A 16,741-nucleotide genomic window follows, 5' to 3' on the forward strand; every position below is an offset into this window, starting at 1 on the left:
TATTATAGGTATGTGTCAGGGATAAAATACATAAAAACGTAATTAAGTCCTAGGAAAATAACATGAAATCTAGCAGCTGATTGGACTTGGACTTCTACCTGTCTGGTTTAAGGTGACTCAAGTGCAATGGCCATGCTTCCTTCAGGGATTGCGTTTAATTTCTCACATGCTAACCTACTTTTTTGCTTTTGCAAGTTGCCAGGGTTACTTCTAAAGAATAAACCTCTATATCATTCTGTGCAAAACCTCCATTTCAGTTACTCATATTTTACAGTTCAGATTCTGGAGCATGGCATGCAAAGAAAGACCTTTATGGTCTGGTTCCAATGATCTTCTCTAGCTTTATCTCCAAGTGCTTGTTCTTAAGACACCCAGAACTTCTCATTGTTTCCTGCACCTGCCATGTCACTTCCTGATTCTTTTTTTAATTTTTTTTTAATATTTATTTTTTAGTTGTAGTTGGACACAATATCTTTATTTTTATGTGGTGCTGAGGATTGAACCCAGGGCCTCACACGTGCTAGCTGAGCGCTCTACCGCTGAGCCACAACCCCAGTCCTCCCTTTTTGATTCTGACTTTGTGCATGCTGTAGCTGTTCATGCAGTGCCCTTTTCCCCAGGAAGCAATATCTGCTAGATCTAAAATGAGTTCACTTGCCAGGTTAGCTTGTTCCTCAGTAAATGGGAATAGGAATACTTGTCCTATAAAATAAGAGCTCATACACATAATTATGTAATATGGTTTTGCTGTTTGTGTATTGAGTGAAAAAACTCAGGCTTGGAAATCAGATAAATCTGGGTTCAAGTCTTAGATTAAATATTTATGAGGCTGTGACCTTGATAAATTCCTAAATCCGAGACTGTCCTTTATCTGGAGAGGAAACATTACCTTTCTGAATTTAATTAGATGACAAAAGTGTTAGTCTTTTAAACAGAATCTCAACAATTTAATCATCACTACAAGTTCAGCAACGTAAATAATTCATATCACTGATTAAAATATGGTAACTTTGATATAGCACATTTTGTGTACCTAAGAACATAAAATAAAGCATATTAAAATATATATTAAAATTTTGTAAGGATTTCTCCAGAATAAATTGAAAAGTAAAGTATGTCTCTCAGGAACTAATTAGAGAGAAGTGTTTGTGATATATCATCTTCGAGGAGGATGGTATTATGATGTCAGATTATTCCTTTTCCCTTCCAATTACTTCTTGTAAATTCTATTGTTTTAGGCGTTTTGTCAGAAAACATTTGTGGAAGAATACTAATAGAAAAGTCTAATCATTTGGAACTTTTCAAATTTCAAATAACATGTCACGATGTTTTCTTCTATAATACTGTGTTTAGTATCGTTTAGAACAAAGGAAGGAAAAGAAAGACTATTGTGAAATGTAGGGAAAGAGATTAAAAATAAAAATTACACAAAAGGAAGGTGTAAGTGAAGTAAGAGAAATCTGACTAGGCAAAAGAATGGAAAAATAGGAAGAAACGGTATCCGAAAGAATATAGGATGCTGGGTTTGAGTTTGGATCAAATAGCCTGAACACTTTTTTTAATGTGATTTTAAAAATTGCCAGCTAAAAATATTCCTTTGATAAAGTGAATAAAACTACCCACCATTATACACATTTTGAAAATTTTGATTCTTGCGTAGAAGGTTCTTGAAAGTGGGGGTAAACATACATATTCACTTTTGTCTGCTGACCCTGCTAAAACTGTGCTATTATATGAATTGCAAACTATCAAAAGGGTTTATGTTTTACTGAGATATTTCATTATAACTATTAATTTTAAATAACCATGGCTTTGTGTTTATAATACTTGTTTACCAAAGTGCTACCTGATTTTATGATAAATCATGCTTTTATCACAATTTTATATATATTTTTTCTTTTCTGCCACTAAAAGTCAGTATTTGGACTGAACTGCCAAGGAGGATAAAGCACAAAAGATCCTTTCTGGAATAGTCAACTTCTTGGCTTTGAGTTCTAAAACTTAACAGTCATGACTTTCAACTGCAAAAACCAAGTGCTTTAGAGAGAATGTTACACATACTATATATTATCTATGTATAATATTAAATTACATATATTATCTATATATAATATGTTACATACAATTTATATTATATACATATTTTAATTTTATCAGCTTTATTTTTAAAAATATTTTTATTAGTAAATTATACCATGGTGGTTTAGAATATCAAGAGCAAACATACCAAAGGATGCAGAGCATTGAGTCTTTCCACAACCTCTGTAGAGAGGCTTAAGAATATGTGATGTCCTCAAAGCAGTTATCCTGAACTTGGTGAGAATTGCATGGGAGAATGAAGCATCCTGTTCCCTTGGGAAGTGAGGTGGTGGTAATAACCAAGAGTTTGGGAGTTACTCAAACAGCACTTATCTCAAGTAATAATATGCAGCCCAAGGAAAGGGAGGGTCCTTAGAGGAAGCCAGAGCCCTGCTTAATGTGAGAGGGCTGGGTGGTAATAGTGGAAGGTGGAGTTAGGGGTGGGGCCCCACATCTCCCTTGGGTTCTTTGAGGGCTTCCCAAGCTAAGAAGGCTGCTAGGATAGGCAATGTAAAGTGGCATTGGTTGGGTGAGAAGCATGTGGATTAGTTGAAGTAATGGAAGAGTGATGCTTTGGTAGGTGCTAAAGACAATGCCTTGCAGTAGTAGTAATAGTAGTAGTAGTAGTTTATAATATTTCCTTCCCCTCTCAACTGTCAAGACAGAAAATGCCAGATGCCTTTTTAAATTTCGTCCTTCCAAACCTCCGACCTGTGATTTCTGAGGAAAAAAAAGAAAGAACAAAAAATTAAATTGTCCTGAAGAAAATTCGAGTAGAAAATAAAGTTTGTGCCCAGTGGAGCAGAGGAGGGAGGGGCTCAGTGACTGGAGGAAAGAGGGAAGAGTGAGCCTAGGTGCCTTAGGTAAGGAGAGTCATCCTTTGTGTGAAAAGTCAGAGCCTCTCGGGGACTTAAGAGTCACAGAGAAGAGGAGAGGGTGATGAAACCAATTTACTCAACACTGAAATAGGAATTATGTAGATCATATACAATGGACTATTCTTCAGTCCTCTCCAGAGGTATGAAATAAATCCATTCAGAGGCAGGGTAACATGGAATGGCTATGGAAGGCTTGTACTAAGCTGGTCACCAACACCTTAGTTTGATGTCTACTCAGATCATGGGCGATTCTACTGAATTCTTTCATCTCTGAGGGTTTGCTTTATGCCACAGACATTATTTATTTATTGATAGTTAAGACACAGCTTATTGTATTATAGTTATTGTTAAGTCTGTAAAATAATTTCATCACCTTTCTTCAATAATACTTAGAAAGTGTCTTTCTAATAAATCAAATTAAACCATATCAATATTTTGGGCAAATTTGTATTTATACATATTTCATCAATGTAGTATCCTTAAGACATTATTTATTTTTACTCAACACCATGTAACATCATTATTTTTAATTCCTTCCTCTATAAACTTGCTGGTCAAGTTCCAGTCTTTTTCACCAGTACCATATTCATTCATTCATTCATTCTTCTCTCTTAAGGCATTTATTATAACTATTTTATAGGAAAACATTGAAAGGATATACTAATGATGAAATATTTGTTCTTGACCTTTTTTGTTTTTTAGTTTAATAATGCTAATCTGTGTCTATATGAATTTGTTGGTCTTAGGCTGTGCACTCTTAGAAAGAAATGAGATTATTTCATTTCTTCTTATAGATCCTTCTAGCTAATGATTGTACTGGATCATTGAATAATATGAACTTGCTATACTTGAAAAAAAATGTCTAAGAGCATCAGTATTGAACAACAGATTTGTACAGCATTTCTCCTCTATTAAAGTGGACTTGATGGACAAAGGACTTGTCACATTATTTCAGGTCAACACCGGGGATGAATGTTCAGTTGTCAAGAGCAGTTATTGAAACTCAACAAACAAAAACAATCTCTTCTTCCCAAGGGATTAAATTGTTAAGCTTTTAGCTCACAAGATCAGGGGTAAGGACTGCAATTAGAAGGGCAGAAATAAAAAAAAAAGCTAAATTTAACTTAGACAAAATAGCTACTTCTGATCTTAATATAAAGAAGGAGGTTAAATGGAGGTTAAGGGAAGCTAACAGAAAGCTTGGCTGATGACGTTTTCTTGTCTAAGTTTGAAATGTGTGAGAAAGTAGAAACATTTATAAACCATGAGGCAGTTTGCAATTTCCAACAAATGGGAAGGTAAAAATGGCAAATGTTCTGGACCACTGAAAATGACTCAAATGTTTCTAGCCTGCTCTGGGAAAAACCTATTAAAATATCAAAAGGCTGAGGTGAGGCATAGAGAATGAGAGAAGAGGATAAAAGGCAAAGACAAGGATCAAAGATTTTGTGAGTGAGTATAATGCACAGTGAATTGTGCTCCATCTCAGCTGCCAGGGCCCAATGCACCTGGAAACCTAATCAGGTATCTTCAATAGCTTATATCTGCAATATGTGGCATTCATAAGAATGTCCAAAAAGGCTTTAGAGGGCAGCCTAACTGATTTTCTCAGTAGATCCAAGCACAAATATCTATACATTTTGTTCAAAAATTGTCAGTTCATATTCATTTGTATTTTTATTATATTAATTTCAAACCAGTAAAGTCAAATTTATCTCTTTAAATGACTGCAATTACAAACACTTGAAGGATCCCAGCCTCCTTATATTGTGAGGATCAGGAATGGGAACCTTTTTTTCCTCAATACTGTAAAAAATTAGCTTCAAACATCCATGGATCTAGGCAACTGCAAAATAGGAGGAGGAAGGATGGGTGTAATCTGCAAATAGAATGATTAATAGGCAACTCCTCTCTGTGAAACTCTCAACTGGTGAGGAATACTAGGGAGATGAGGTGGGTAGAAATAAGAATTTAGATTGCAAGATTTGGGCTCAATGGAGGACAGTTTCTATTTTTGGGTATTGTGTTAAGAGCCATGGTGAGAATAACAGAGAGAGAATGCATAAGAAAAAAAATGGAGAAATCAAGTATAGCATGCATACAGATTCCCTTACCTTAGAATCTTTAAGGTGAGGGGGTGGCCTCAAGGGCTGGGTTCATGGTGTGCATGCATGTGATGCAAAGGGCCACATTGTTGAAGGGGACTTAATTCTCTGGGGAATAGATAGGAGCTTGGGCTGGAGAGGGAACATCTCTAGTAGAGAGATTTAGTGGATCTTGATCTCTGAGCATTTAAAAAGCCTCTTCCATTGAAGGGCTAATTGCAAACTTGGCATTGGGAAGCTGGGATTGAAATGTTCCTTTCTGATTGTGAGATTGACTTAAAAATGTGTGTCTACCAGGCCGATATGGGAAAAGTGATTAGTGATTAATGGCTTAGTGTATTGGTCAAGTCTTAATATTTGAAGCTTGGGTTTTGGTGGATAATAAATGTAATCAGTCTAGGATCTTTCTATTTGAAGGTGATGTTTTACCCATCTGATATTTTCTGCCTGTTTTGTTCTAACATATGCAATTTTGAGCCTCACATTTAAAAGTGACCAAAGAATGATAGAGCTAAAAATAAAAGGGAACACAGCCCTAGTTTTCTTCTTTTGTTAAACAATGAGGGTATTATTCTTTATATGCTTTACTTTTCTTTCCAAGTCAAAAAGTCTGATTTTATGAAACTAAATTTAAAAAAGTACTTAAGAGATGGGCTAGAGTTGTGGCTCAGTGGTAGAGCACTTGCCTCACATATGTGAGGCACTAGGTTCGATTCTCAGCATAGCATATAAATAAATGAATAAAACAAAGGTTCATCAACAACTAAAAAAAAGTACTTGGGAGAATGAAGTAGAAATGATCTAACTGTATAGCATTTCACTTGAGGCTCAGACTTCAGCAAGCAAAAAAGAAAACTTCATATTATTATTCCTCAAATGAATTAGATAAGAACCAAGGGAAAAGATGGTTAGGAGACCACAGCATAACTGAATGTTTTAATCAGTGAAATAGCTCTTATAATTGGGTGGCCTCTCAGCTCAAGTGCATACTCCATTCTCCAACAAAAACAAAAATTACTTAAAATCTCAACTGCCTCTTAAAAAAGGATGAATCTTACCGTTAAAGAATTCGTCTAACCTTTTGCTGTTCCATTTTGTAGCTAATCATGTGGGTGATCTTGACTAAAGGTAGACCTGGAAAGAAAGGGGTGAAGGGGAGAGTGCTGTGTCCTTCTGCCCTATAGAATGAGCAGCTCCTGGGGCAGAATGATGGGAAGTTGGGGAAGAGCAATGGGGAGAGAGAGGCAGAGGGGGTTGCTGGCACAGTGGCCAGAGGTAAGGGCTCTCTGAGGCCCAGGGCAGTGGCTGAAAAAGCCTCATGAGTCCCATTCCCAATAATTAAAGCCCAGATTTTTTTTGAGGGCAGTGATTTTTATTTCAAAAAGACATATTCTTTACTGTAGAGGCTGAAGCAATAAAAGGGACCCCAGTTAATTCAGTTAAGATTAAAACAATAATCAAATGAATCTGTTTAACCAAAAAACCAAATATCCAATTATTTAACAGAAAAATATCCATTTCTAACACAAATAACGGGAGCTCTTACTTTACACTGTTCCATTTTTCACCTGATACTTCTTTTTGTTGTGATAGAGAACATAAATTAGAAATATTCACAACTTGTCCCTGCTAATCTCCAAAGAAGGAAAGGCTCTTGGTTTCAGTAGTGGGTTCTTTTTTTTTTTGATTGTATCTTTTTTTTTTTTTTGTACACAATATATCTATTTTATTTATTTATTTTTATGTGGTGCCGAGGATCAAACCCAGAGCCTTGCGCATGCTAGGCAAGCACTCTACCGCTGAGCCACAACCCCAGATCTAATAATGGGTTCTTGTTCTAATCAGGGTAATAACTGAAGCTGCAGAAGAAGAGAGTGTATTGGATCACCATACAGAAGACAGGAAATGGAGCTACTCAGGTTGTGGGGATAAGGAGGGGAAAAAGTATCCGGTAGGAGGGGGGTGGTGAGCTAATATAGGAATGAAGTAAATATTTATTGATACTATGTCTAGAATTCAGTGTCATGCATTGTAAGTAAAACTGCTTTCAAAGTGCTTTCTATACATTCAAGTTATTTGCTAATGTATACTCATTCACCAATTGGTGTACACTGAAAATATATACAGATAGATTACCAGTTCATAAAAAGAGATACACAAATCCCCAGCATGGGTTCGTTCAACTTACCTGGCCTCATACCAGGTGGTGAAAACCTGGATTTACTGGTTTTTGGGACCTTGGCCTGGCCCATATTTTCTTATTGATTAATTTCTAAAATGGTTGAAACCCAGTGGACTAAATTAGAGTTTATGTGAAGTATTTTAAAATTTTAAGACATTATCATTTTAGAAAGTATTAAAACCAAATTGTGTTTTATTGGCATAAAATTTTTAAGGAAGACATGGATTCAAATCTCTTTGCAACACTTTCTAGAAGGTAATGCTAAGAATGCTACCTAATATTTCTTATTTTTTCATTTTCTATTTTGCAAAGTGGGACTATCTCATAAATTGTTATAGGAATAAAATGAGAGGTTTATAAAGCATTTAGCATGATTCCTGGTCCATGGAAAGGTCTAAGAAGCAAACATAAAAACAACCACACCCATAATCATAAGGCTTGAAATCAAATGGTTTAAATAGTTTTTCAGACAAAAATCAACCAACCAACCAACCAACTAACCAACCAAATTAAAAACAAACAAAACAAAACCACAGACCTAACTAGAATCTGCAACTCCAGGCATTTCAATTTAACAAGTTTGTACTGATGTAAGTGAAATTTAGTTCACAAATGTATTAATTTGTATTCCTGTATGTAGATGGTGTTGCATTTGAATAGATTTAATTCTTGCCCCACCTGAAACTTAAGTCCAAATTCACAATAAGGACATTATAAAATTGTTAGCCATCTTCAAAAATGTAAGTAGTCATACTAGGTACTTCTGTAGTCTGCATATTGGTAAGTTAACTCTCCCATCTTACTAAAGTGGGTAGTTAAGCCAGTATTGTCCTATTTCAAGTACTCATCAAGTTAGAGTTCTGTTCTGGGCGTTTCTGTCTTTTCCCTTCTTCACAGTTAGAGAAGATAATTTCTAGAACTTATGCCAGTGCGAGGATCCAAAGCACAGTCCAGGTGGTCTTATAAGTGCCCATGGGAATCTGAAAATGAGGACCCTGTCAGCTGGGCCAGTCCTTGGCAAAATTCTAAAGTAGATAAAGCAGATTCATTTCCTTCTTCATCACTTGTTCCATGCCTATGTAAGTACTAAGTAAAAGGATTATTTTGTTTAACGACATTTTTTAAGTGATAAGTAAAATATTTGCTGATAAGGGTTTTTGATACAATTCATTCTGGGGAATTTTTTTTAACTTTTAAGTTTGAAGTGATAATAGACTCAGAAGAAGTTGCAAAAAAAAAAAAAAAAGATCACAGAGTAGTCCTAGGAATGCTTCACCCAGTTTCCCTGTTGGTAAAATCAGACATATGTATAGTACATTATCGAAACTGAGAAATTAACATTGGTACAATAAGATTGACTGGACTACATACAGAGGAATTTTTAAAGAATGAAACATTCTCAAGGCTAAAAGGATATCTTAATGTCACCTCTGTCTGTGAAAATCTTAGCTTTGGCACCTGTCTTATTGAATGGCAGTCTGGATTAATGTGCTGTTTTACTCTACCCCTTCAGAGCAGGAATCCTGCTGTATTCACCCTTTATTCCTATTACTTATTAAAGTACCTGGCATTCAATAACATTTTTGGTTAGAGGAATGACTAATAGCTATTTACATCTATAAAGGGTGTTACGGTTTTTGAAGCCCATTTATGCATGCTATCTCTCCTGAGAGTGATCATGGTCTAGGTGAAAGAGAATGAACTGAAAGTATTCATTAGCTTGAGTATTGTGACAAGGCACTAAATGTCCCTGGGTCATACATTTTCATGTGCATAATTGTATCTGCATGACAGTTTTAAAGATTCAAATAGGCAGATGGGGGCTCTGGGAGGTAGATAGGGTAAAGTATTTGATTGCCATTTTACAAAACAAACTCAGAGAGGGTAAATTAATTGCTGAAAATCATAGAACTAGTACATGGCCATGCAGCTAAGCACCTCATTCATGATACCATGTTGTCTTTGCTGAGAAACAGGAGAGTGGTCTAAAACAAAGAAAAGCAAACAAGCAGCTATGGGACAGTTGCAGAGGTTTAAGAATTTCTCCTTATGTGTGGTTGTTGATTTTCTTTGCTATGTGCACAGAAAATCTTCACTTAGAAGGGGGTGGTGTGATGGGCTCCATTAAAGTTAAGCCAAGGTTGTGGGTTGTTGTTTCAGGGATCCCTGCTAAATGCTTCTCACCCTAACACTCAACTAACACCACCAAGGAATCTTGCTTGTCCAACTCTGCAACCAATGCTTATGTTCTCAGTCCCTGTAGAAAGCATGAGAAGATGAGAATTTGGAACTCTTGAGTACTCACATTATATTCAATTTTTTTAATTGAAAGGGAACTTAAATTTAAAAAGATGGAGGGTTTTGACATTCTTATTATGTTTTCCTATTTTCTGCTTATGAAAATAATTTCTTATTAACCAAAGAGTACATGCTAACATGGAACTTTTTCAATAACCTAAAATGACTTAGGGATATACTGACCAAAATTGCCCCACAGCCAGCCTTGAACACCTTCACATGCCCTAGAACCCTCCTTACTAGAAATGCCTATTGGAGAAATATTCCTCTGGATTAGTCAATCTATTAGTTTCACTGAAAAGTAATAGGCGATGGTAAAATTTGTTAATGATTTGCAAGGACTGTTGGCTGCAAATTTCAAAAGTTCTGGTGCCTTCATCATTGAGTTATAATTAAAAACATTAATTTTTTTTGTTGGTGGTTTGAAATTTGACTTTTCTTCCCTCCAGTTAAAAAATGGGAATGCCAATAATCAAGATCAGAGCTTCAGAAAGCTAGGACTAAAACATTTCTCCAGGATTCTCAGTAGTTTCTTTGGTTTTGATACTGTCCCAACCTTTGACCATTTAGGGGAAGTATTCTAAAGGTAAAGAGGAGAGAAGAAAAAAAATAGCTGTAGTGTAGTGCAGGCTATTAGAATTAAGAGACATAACATTGAGAGTTACCCAGAGAATTTCCTCAATAAAATATCTTTGTGTAAACAAAACTTTTGCAAACTCTTCAAAGATTAGAGGAATATAAACATCCTCACGGGTTATAAAATTTTGGAAGCTCACACTCCTAGAATCCTAAGGTATTAAGGATACTCAGACAGTTTCTTTCTTGGCTTGTCTTTGACTTTCTGATGGTTTATTACCTAAGAAACAAAGACACATTATTTATACCTACATACAATAATTCTAATGAGGCTTGATGCATAATGATTCTTTTCCTTGAATTTAAAACAGGATTTTTTTTTCTTGAAAGATAAACCATGACACATATAGAGGAAGAAAAATTTGGCATTTGGAACTCCTTGTGTGCCTATGTTTTTCTTTGCCCTGAGTTTTGCCTTGTTTTTCTTTCAAGGAATAGTGAGAAACCTGGCTAAATAAGAAGAGTGCTAGGGCAGCATCTCTCTGTGTGGTTGCACACCCATGAGGCAAAGCATTACAACTACACAGAAACTGGAACAAATGTCAGGACTTCCTCAGGATATTTCAATGGACATCTCCTTGGACATAATTTCTTTAAGGACTGATACACTTTAAACATAACATCACTTAAAATATCAGTTATATAAATTGGTTGTAATGACTCATAGGTTTATGTGGCATATGGCTCTTGCTGAATATTGATAATGACAAAATATTCCAGTTTTCAATACAAATACCAGGTATGTACTAAGAATAATAATTCTGAAGCAAGACTAGAATTTTATCAGAAAGTGAATTTTTAGCTTAAAAACATGAATGTAAGTAATGATGAACATTCATACTTGTGATTATTTTACAAAATACTTAATATATATAAAATAAGATGCTAAGCATACTTACAATATTTTCCAATCACTAAGATGTAGACGAAGACAGGACCAGATGCCATTTCCTTCTTTCTGAGGAACTGATTAATGAAAATGAATAAAATTTGTCTTGGTTCTGAGTCGGGTACAGCTCACAGTGGTTGTGTGCTATTTCTGTCTGCAATCTTAGCAGCTATAAAGCGATCCTCCCTCCTTTCTCTCTCATTTTATTTCTCTCTCTCTCTCCCCATTCCCTCTTCTTTTCTTTCTTTCTCTCTCTCTCTCTCTCTCAGGATCTTTCCTCCCCGCCCTCTTTCTCTAAAAGTCTTAATATTCTTCTTTACACATACATGTGCACATGCACATACAAATGCAGGCAGAGCTGAGCAGCAAGGAAAAGTTTCAGACAGAGAACACACAGGCTCTGTTCCCTCTAAACATCTTGTTTCTGTGTCCTGCGGCAGTCTACAAATAAGGGTGTGTGTGAACACCGACAAATGTCTGCTCTGATCAAAATCACACTTCTAGAGAGAAAAGGAGCTCGAGATAGATTCCCAACAAAAACACACGATTTTTTCCCCCTTGACAAGTGATGAGGAAAAGAACAGAGCTACACAGAGCAAAATGCCTTTGTGGAGTGAACGATAGGGCGGGAATTAAAGTGTAACTACAGCAGTCTTCTGTAATTTGTGTTTGGAAATTCAAACAATAGGACATGGTTGAGAGAAAAAACACAGAGGAATTAAAAAATACATCTAAAATTCTTCTGAATTCATGAATTTACAGTAAAGATCGTGACATGTCATTGGCTGTGGAGTAATTTTCTGGGTTTGCTTTGTAGGTGCCCTGCCACTTTAGAGCTGTGTAGAAGCTTGGCTGAGCCTTAGCTTTCTGGAGGAAAATATTGAAGACTAGTGCAGGTCTAGTGCATACTAGGTGCTTACTAAATGGAAGACATTTATATGATGATGATATTTATAGTTTGACCAGCAGTGGGGAAAAAACGTGCAAATCCCAAGAACACTTCTGTGAAATGCATTTCCTTTAAACCAGAATATATATTTTTTGTTTTGCAACTTGAAAATGTATTTCTACAGTAAATTGGTAGCACATGGATATGAGGAATTTGTTTGTGAGGTTAATACCCACTACTTGTAGATTCTACAATCTATTTAAATTTCATATTTTTGCATCATTAACTTCAATAAGAAGCCTATTTCTAAATAGTGTCTAAAAGATTATCTTAATAACCCTCCCACCATCAATATCATTCATTCCATGAAAAAAAGTAATCCCCAAAGGACTAAAAAAAGAGCATACTACAGTGACTCAGCCACATCAATGTTTATAGCAGCACAATTCACAGTAGCCAAACTGTGGATCCAACCTACATGCCCTTCAATAGATGAATGGATAAAGAGACTGTTTGTGTGTGTGTGTATATATATATACACACACACAATGGAATATTGTGTGTAGGACATGGTTGAGAGAAAAAACACAGAGGAATTAAAAAATACATCTAAAATTCTTCTAATAAGAGAGATAAAATTATGGCATTTGCAGGTAAATGGATGGAGTTGGAGAATATCATGCTAAGTGAAGTAAGCCAATCCCCCCAAACCAAAGGCTGAATTTTTCTCTGATAAGTGGATGCTAATTCATAATGGGGAGTGGGGACATGGAATGATTGAAGGAACTTTGGATTGGGCAAAGGGGAGGGAGGGGAAGAGAGGGGGCCTGGGGGTAGGAAAAATGGTGGAATGAGACAGATGTCATTATCCTAGGTTCATGTATGATTGCATGAATGGTGTGTCCCTACTTCGTGTACAACCAGCAAAATGAAAAATTGTGCTCCATTTATGTACAATGATAGAGTATCCTGCTGTCATGTATAACTGATTAGAACAAATAAAAAAGTAATTAAAAATTACTGTGGAGTAATTTTCTGGGTTTGCATTGTAGATGGCCTGCCACTTTAGAGCTGTGTAGAAGCTTACTTCTTAAAAAAAGTAATTCAATACTGGAATCTACACGAATCCATCTTCATTTAAGATTTATTTAATGAAGACAATTTCTTTTGGTAAGAAATGTTTATAGTTAACTGAATTTAAATGCCCACTAAATATTTGGTATTTTAAATAGTACTTGAAATGTTTTAAGAGGATTTGTGAGTGGCTAGTGGATAATTTAATATTTTAAAAATACTTTTTCCTGGAAGGATGCTTTGAGACATATGAAGGGCAATGTCTAAAGAAGGACCCATTGAAACCTTTCAGTAATAAAGCTGAGGAACTTACTTTGGAAATTATCCCAGTGTAAAGGAAATTACAGATGCAGAGGTTTTCAGGCTTAAAAAATTGTACACATACGTGTGTACAATTAGTGGGCCAAGAGCCAGAAAGTACTTTGTAATTATTTATCTTTAATCTACTCAAATTATCAGTGCAAAATTTCAAAATCACTTCTCACTTTAATTAAGAATATAAAGGGGTAGGCGCGATGGCGCATGCCTGTAATCCCAGCAGTTTGGGAGGTTGAGGTAGGAGGATTGTGAGTTCAAAGCCATCCTCAGCAACCTAACGAGGCCCTAAGCAACTCAGCGAGATCCTGTATTTAAATAAAATATAAAAAAGGGTAAGGAATATGGCTTGGTGTTTAAGCACTCCTGATATATATATATATATATTCAATTCCTGGTATATATATATATATATATATATATATATATATATATATATATAATGAATTTTATAAAAATAGGTATTTACTTGAAGAAGTAATTTTTGATGTCTGTGGGATGCCACTTCTTTCTTAGTTTTAGCCAGGCAGGGAAGAATCTGGAATATTAGTTTTATATAAGTATATTGGTGGGAGAAAACCAAAAGTGAGCATAGAGAGCCCTTTCCATTTGCAGCTGTACTGTTGGTAACCCTGGGCTGGAGGATTCTTTTTTGTGAAGGGCTGTTCTTTGCGCTGTTGGATATTTAAAAGCATCCCTGTCCTCTACCAATTGGGTGAGGTTAATACTCTGCAGATGTGAAAATTAAAGGTGTCTTCAGACATTGGCAAATACCCCTTGGGGACCGGAAGCAAATTCACTCCTGATTAAGAACTAATGCGTTGTAGCCAAATACTCCCTTGAATAATGATTAGTATTGATTTAGCCAGATTATTGAATAGAATACTTTGTACCTAAAATTTGAGTTAAAATATATTTCTCATTTTCTTGTTTTGCAGTTTGAAGATGTACATTAAAACAAACATATGGCATGTGTTCTCAGCCTTCTCTTCCTGCCCACATTGTTCAATTATAAACTTGCATTAAGGACCTGATAGAATCTGTGATGTTAATGCCTTCCCTTTGGCTGAGCATTGTCCAAGTTTTCTACCAAAGATTGAATCAAGCCAGACAAGCATTATTAGCCCATCTAATCTAGATCCACAGTAACCTGTGGTTTCCCATCTTATCATGACTGAAGATCTCTGTGTTCTTTTGTACACGATTCTGAACCTATCAGAGACCATCATTTTCAACAGTGAAAACAGCCATTTTATTAAATATTATTTTTGATTGTAGACAGGAATTTCATAGAGCAAGAGGTTGGGAAAATCTCAGTCAAAGCCTTATGATGCAGAGATATTCAAGTAATAGTTCACCAGCCACAAATTAAGTATATCAAGTACAATCTGAGGGCAAAACGTTCATGCTATCAAATTGTTTATCCTGTGGATCCATTTCTAGTTGACAGATGTCAGTCAAGCAAGACTCTTAAGGTGCTCATCTAAGTCACATCCAAAGACAATTTTAGCTATCTTGATTTAGTATCAATTAAATACACGAGAAATGAGATGGCCTTTGGAGAAAGATATTAAGCAAAACATACAATTAAGATAGAGCAACTAATAGGCACAGAGATTTCAAAAGATGTTTTACCCCAAATATAAACAATTGTGTCTCAGATAAAAGTAACCAGGAACTATTATGACGTTTTAGCAGAAAATTAACCAATAAGTAGCAAGCCAAGCCCCAGTTCATATGTTGTCATGCATCCCATTGATGGTTATAATAGGAACATAGAATGTAGTGACCCTCTGCAAAATTGATAGTGTGAAGAATATGATGGCAGGAGCAAGAAGCAAAACTCTCTCTCTCTCTCTCTCTCTCTCTCTCTCTCTCTCTCTCTCTCTCTCTCATCTATTCATCTATCAATCCACCCATCCATCCATCCATCCATCCATCCATCCGTCTATGCATCTATCATCTTGAGCAGTAATACAAATTGATGGCATTTGTTAAGTGCAAACTCTTTTTGTAGAAATTACTATTATTAACCTTGACTTACTTGGTTACCTCAAACTTTTACAATAGAGACTCATACTATCTAGATTATGCCTGTCTTGTTCAAGACTGACAGTGAAAAGGAGTGATTTAGTCTGTTAGATAACAGTGTCGACCTTGCTTTTTCGTGTCTGGTAAGCTATGCTCTCAGCCAGGAGTCACCTTCCTTCGATCTTCCCCACAAGCTCATTATGCTAAGTCATTAAGCTTCAGTTACTTCAGATTTCTTGGGTGAACTGCAACTCCCCTGCCACAACAGAAGCCTTGCATCTAAGCTCTTCTCACTTGCCTAGGATTTAACTTACTCTTTGCTCCTGGGATCGGCCCTACAGGAGATTTAGTGCTCTTTGCCCTAATCCCAGTCTTGTTCCCTCCAGGCGCTATCAGTCTGCTGCCGATGCCTCTGCATGCCTCATCTGAGACGACTTGACTTATATAAGGGTTATCTCCTACAAGTTGGGAGGCAGAATAAATTAGAAAAGTGAAAGAGACTTGTTACAGAAGTGCCAGGAGCATCTTGGGAACTGGAGTCTTAGTTTTGTTATTAATTAGACACATAACATCTGATAAGTAACTTAAAAGCTCTGGTCTACAGTTACCTCACTTGTAAAATGAAAAGTCGATCTTTTAGATGCAAAACAGCTATGCTATTTTGTGAAATATGATATTCTGCTTCAAAGTAATTTATAAATTAGCTATGGAGACAGAGGCACATACATGAATTGCCCAAAGTATATGTTTATCAAATATCTCTATTAATTCAAATAAGGATGCCATTAATATAATGTTTAAAGGAGATACGAAAGGGTATTGGAGAGACAGGTATAGAGAGCCTGGTAGGGCCACCCATGGAGGTTTTCTGCAGAAGGAAAGATGTGCTGTGAGGGTAGAAGGCAGAGAAGCACATGGATGGAGACTTCACATTGATGGAAACTAATGTGAACAACATTTTGTATCAGAGACAAATGGGAGCAAAGTATGAGCATGTGCAAATGGCTAGTTGAGATGGGCCTAGCACCAGAAAATAACAGAAATTATTGAAGAGCTAGCGATAAAGCTATTGGGGAGTGCCAAATATTAGGCTGATTAATTTAGAATAATAGAAAATAAATTATGTAAGGTGATATTAATTTCTGGGCAATGGAGTAGCATAATCAAATGAAGACTATTAAGAAAACTAGTCTCATGACCATATGGTACAAAAGATAAGAAAAAGATCATAATCAGTGAAATGAAATGAGACTTTTGAAGACAGGTGTTTCACTCAGCTATTATGGTTTGGTGAAGCCATGCAAACGCTGTATGAATAAGACCAGAAAGAACACAGTCTTAATTGTGCTTCATCATGAACACATT

General features: G+C 35.9%; 1 protein-coding gene across 1 annotated transcript in view; it reads right to left on the reverse strand.

Moving 5' to 3' along the window:
* Rxfp1 (relaxin family peptide receptor 1) overlaps positions 1–11,618 on the reverse strand; it is a 134,032-nt gene extending 122,414 nt beyond the window's left edge. Inside the window, exon 1 of the mRNA XM_046458843.2 lies at positions 11,078–11,618. Coding sequence (XP_046314799.2) covers positions 11,078–11,126 — 49 coding nt within the window. The 5' untranslated portion in view covers positions 11,127–11,618. The remainder of the gene's footprint in view (positions 1–11,077) is intronic.
* Positions 11,619–16,741: the final 5,123 nt, after the last annotated feature.

Source organism: Marmota monax, unplaced genomic scaffold (genome assembly GCF_021218885.2).
Source record: "Marmota monax isolate L192 unplaced genomic scaffold, Marmota_monax_Labrador192_F-V1.1 WCK01_AAM20220418_F8-fsc00002, whole genome shotgun sequence".
In the NCBI taxonomy this organism is placed as follows: Eukaryota; Metazoa; Chordata; class Mammalia; order Rodentia; family Sciuridae; genus Marmota; species Marmota monax.